Here is a 4,131-nt window from a genome sequence, read left to right as displayed (position 1 = left end):
AGCCGTCAAAAGCCGTCAAAGAAAGGAATCAAATTTGATTGAAAGCAAAAGGCAGAATCCGAATCTGAATCAGAAGGCAGGCGGCAGAATGGAACATAAAAGAGGGAAAGTTGTAGGTTTTTTGTTTTTGTTTTTGGAAAATAAAGAAAAGCGAGAGTCAAGCAGAGAGCGAGAGCGAGAGCGAAGAGGCCAGGATTGGCATGAGGTAAGTCTCTCCATTGCTGTTTCTTCTGGCATATAAATAATTGATTAGTTGATAATAATTTGTGCGCATATTCGGCATACATCAAATTTATTTCAAATGCATTTTAACAATTTTAAATTGGTGACAACTCTATTTTCTGGCAAGTTCTTTCTTCTCTTTTTGTGTTTGTGTGCCGCTGTTTGTATTGGCATTGGAATTGGTATTGGTTGCTGCTTGGTGTTTTTTTTGTGTGTTGGTTTCTGCTCCTTTGTTTTGATGTTTTCTCTGCTGTTGAGTGTTTGTGGTAGTGTGAGAAAGGCTCGGAAGCTGCTGTCCAAAGATTAGTTAGTCTTCGTCGCCGGACGGTGGGGCAGTTCCATCAGAAGCGAAGGAAGGTGGATGGTGGTGCTGTGCGGAGGACTCGCCTTCAATGCACTTCCACTGCATGCGAAGGTCCTCGACATCATCGTCATGGGTATCCAGGTGCAGCCCCTCCAATACCTGATCAAGCTCGTCGTATTCGCCGCAATAAGCTTCAAGCGTCTGGATGTTCATGTGCTCCTGGTTGGCGGGGCTCTCGTAGCGAGACACCAGGATCGGACCAGTGTCCACATTGCGTGCCGCGTAGCGTCGGCTGCGAATCATCCGAGTGCCCTGCAGCAGCTTGCTGGGCTTGCTGGGCTTCGAAGGCAGACGATTCTTGCCACTCATGCAGTTCTCGTTGAATTTGGGCGCCAAACATACTGGATTGAATGGGTAATGGGCACGGCGGACCCAAGGCCGGTCAATTTTGTACATCTGAATCATCATGCTGGCCTCGAAGTACTCCAGGTCGTAGCCTACGGCTCCCTCGCAGAGTGGTTCAATGCCGGCGGCACGCTCCTGTGCTGCTCTTGTAATTTCTTTAGTCTCCTCCTTGACGTCGTCAAAGATTCGCCTCTCGCTGCTGAACGGAACGAACTTTAAATTGCTGAGCGGGTTATGGCGAAAGCGCGGCCGCGGCGGCTGTATGTAGCTGGGGTAGGGACATTTTTCAAGCGCCCGCACGATTTCTTTGGCCCTCTCCATAGAGGACTTTGTGCCCTCGGGCAGCTTCCATTCGCCAAACCTGTGGTCGTCGTTGTTCACCTCCACATACGGCTGGCGCTTCTTTTCCGCCTCCTCCCTTGCAGATTTCAACGAGCAGGAGTGCAAAAGCTCGGCCATCTCCTCGACAGTTATCAGCTCCATTTCGATTGGCGGCGAACGACGCGGAAAGCGGCGTTTTATTGGCTTGGCACGTCCCATGGTGTAGCTGTATTAATTGTCGACGCTTTTCAAATCAAAAATCCAGTATGACTGACTTTTGATTTTCTTAGCTGCTGAATGTGTCAGAAATGTGTCGAATGACTGTGATTTTCTACGATTCTAATGATGTGTCAAATTTTTGGTTAGAACAGATTAAAGTGAAACGATTGTAAACGATATTTATTTGCTGACGTGTCAAACACCTGCCCAGTGTGACCATACATAAAGATATTTATGTAAGCGCCATGGGAATACGTTCCCATAAATGACTGTTCGAAAGCTCAACACACTGCGCAGGTGCAACCCTGTAAAGAAAAGTGAGTCTAAATTGCATCCAATTTAATTCCATATTTAATATCAGCCTCCCTTGGCCTGCTGCAAAAGACGCCAATACTTTTCTTGCGATTTATCCCCCAGGCACTACAACCCTGCTGCCCCTTGCCACGTTTTCATTTCGTCCATTCAAAACCCTAATAATTGTCTCTGGCCTAATGTTTATGTCTCCTGTTGTTTCCCCTACTAATTGTTCAATGATGCGAAAGCAAGGGATAGAGGCTGGAGTTGGTTTGGGGACGGCTTAAACCCTTTTTTGTGGGCTTTAACCGTTTCCTCCGTCCCCCGTTTAACGTCGTTTACATGACACTTGAAGCTTAACCCTGGGGAAAGCTGGCAAAATGTGTTAAACCATTAAATGAAATTGAAATTCTTGCCGAGTTTACTTGATTATACTGTCACCAATAATTAAATGTCGCAACAAGTTGCCACCCCACCCGGCATTCGGCAACCGGCAACGGGCACCCACAACCCACTCAGCCACCCAGCCACCAAACAGGCAGCGAGGCAGCCGGCACCCACAGCCAAGGACGCGCCATGAAGAATGAAGGATGCAGAACGAAGGACGAAGGACAATGCCACTGGGTAACGGTTTAAGCCTTTCTGCCAGCCCCGCTGGCGCGTGATAAATTGTACTCATTAAAATATTTTAATTTACTTGCCAAAGCGCGACCCACAAATGCCGCGACAGCCCCAAAAATGGCGTACAGTGCGGGTTGGGGTGGGCAGGAGGGGGAGCCACGGTTAAATGTGACATTAAATTAATGCTCGACACATTTTGGGACAGACGATGGCGTCATGATAAGTTATTTTCGTTGTATGTTTTTGTTTTATTTTGTTTTCCGAAATAATTGGTTATATTAAGGCGAAATTATCCGCCGACACCGCCTCAGAATCTGCTGCTTCTACGTGCTACGTGCACTGTGCGACCCGGAGATGTCACCAAGGCAATTATATGTGTCAATAAGCATCGTCACTGGCTGGTATCGAGTAGATATATTTGTAGTGCATTGATTGACAGATGTATAAAATACTTGTAAGACCCATATGAGCTATGTATGAGGCTAATGGCAATCGATCTGAACGCTGGTATCGATAATGAGGTACTTTATTATATATTTAAATTTATTATTTATCTCTGATGCCGGCCATATCTGTGGAATTGATCACTTAATGCTACTGATTATACTGTGAATATAACATAAATATTCTGTTGATATTCCATTAAAAACGAGAAGGAACGTTTGAGTCGCTTCTTTGGACGCGACTCTACTTTATACCCGTACTCAGTCAGTATATAAATTTGTGAGTTTATAATTTATGTAGTTTTAAAATATTTTACATTACACATGAAAAATGAAGATTATACATCTACAATGTAGATTCTACATCTTCTCTGATCTCTCTGAGATCTAGGCTCTCAACAAGACGGACGGACATGTCTTTATCGACTCACCACAAATCTAATATACCCCTTAACTCTTTTTGAGAACGGGTATAAAAAACTACATTCATTGATTCATCTTATATGTATTCACTGTAAAGTGGATGTGGCATCAATAACAATCCGATTGCCGCTTGGGGACTGCCCCCCTGCCTGCCTGCCTGCTGCTGCCTGCTGCTGCCTGCAATCCTGGAATGAACGGATAATCAGAATTGTGTAAATTACCCAAAAATGTCATCAAGTCAATTTGCAAAATGAGAAAAGTAATCAGTAAGAGAAACACTGAGAAGTGGTACAGGGGAGGTGTGAGGGGATGGGCCAAATACCCAAGAAAACACAAATGCAAAAAGTACTTAAAATTTAAATCACTTCACACCAAATCCTCTTCTCTCTCTCTCTCTCTCACTCTAGCTGGTCTGGCCTTCTTCTCTTTTACGATATCCCCTTACCACTCTGTCACTCAGCATGTCTCTTTCTCTCTCTCTGTCTTTCTCTAGGACACACACATATAGCCAGCCACAATATAAATTATATTTTGAGGGTAAATAAAACACTTAACGCCCTTTTAGCGGTTGACACCCTACACCCCCCTCTGAATCCAACCATGAATCCCCCACAGTACCATCCCCTGCCCCCCAACACCTAATCCACGCCAAAAGCAGAGCCACGATATGCTCTGTTAACGGCGCGTCCTCGGGAAGGCACCGACCGCCCCCCAATTCCAGCCAAGCAAACACATTGTCGCAGCGGGCGTCCTTTAAGCCATCATTACCAAAATGGCAGGCGGGCAGACGGAGGAAGAGCAGGGTGGAGGCAGGGCGGAACCAAGGGCGAGGAAGACAGAGACTAAGACTAAACAAATTTGCCCCGCTGATGTCTTCGT

At 45.7% G+C, this 4,131-nt stretch overlaps 1 protein-coding gene across 1 annotated transcript; it reads right to left on the bottom strand.

The window, feature by feature from the left end:
• Positions 1-266: 266 nt before the first annotated feature.
• Positions 267-1,606, bottom strand: LOC111071629. The gene has a single exon (XM_022363078.2). It carries the CDS (start codon positions 1,469-1,471, stop codon positions 530-532), a length of 942 nt encoding a protein of 313 aa, XP_022218770.2. The 5' UTR covers positions 1,472-1,606; the 3' UTR covers positions 267-529.
• Positions 1,607-4,131: the final 2,525 nt, after the last annotated feature.

The sequence above is a fragment of the Drosophila obscura genome, unplaced genomic scaffold, assembly GCF_018151105.1.
Source record: "Drosophila obscura isolate BZ-5 IFL unplaced genomic scaffold, ASM1815110v1 contig_97, whole genome shotgun sequence".
In the NCBI taxonomy this organism is placed as follows: Eukaryota; Metazoa; Arthropoda; class Insecta; order Diptera; family Drosophilidae; genus Drosophila; species Drosophila obscura.
This window is presented reverse-complemented; position numbering and strand designations above follow the sequence as displayed.

Coding starts and splice junctions, on each gene's coding strand:
- LOC111071629 (XM_022363078.2), bottom strand. CDS start 1,471: ATGGGACGTGCCAAGCCAATAAAACGCCGCTTTCCGCGTCGTTCGCCG.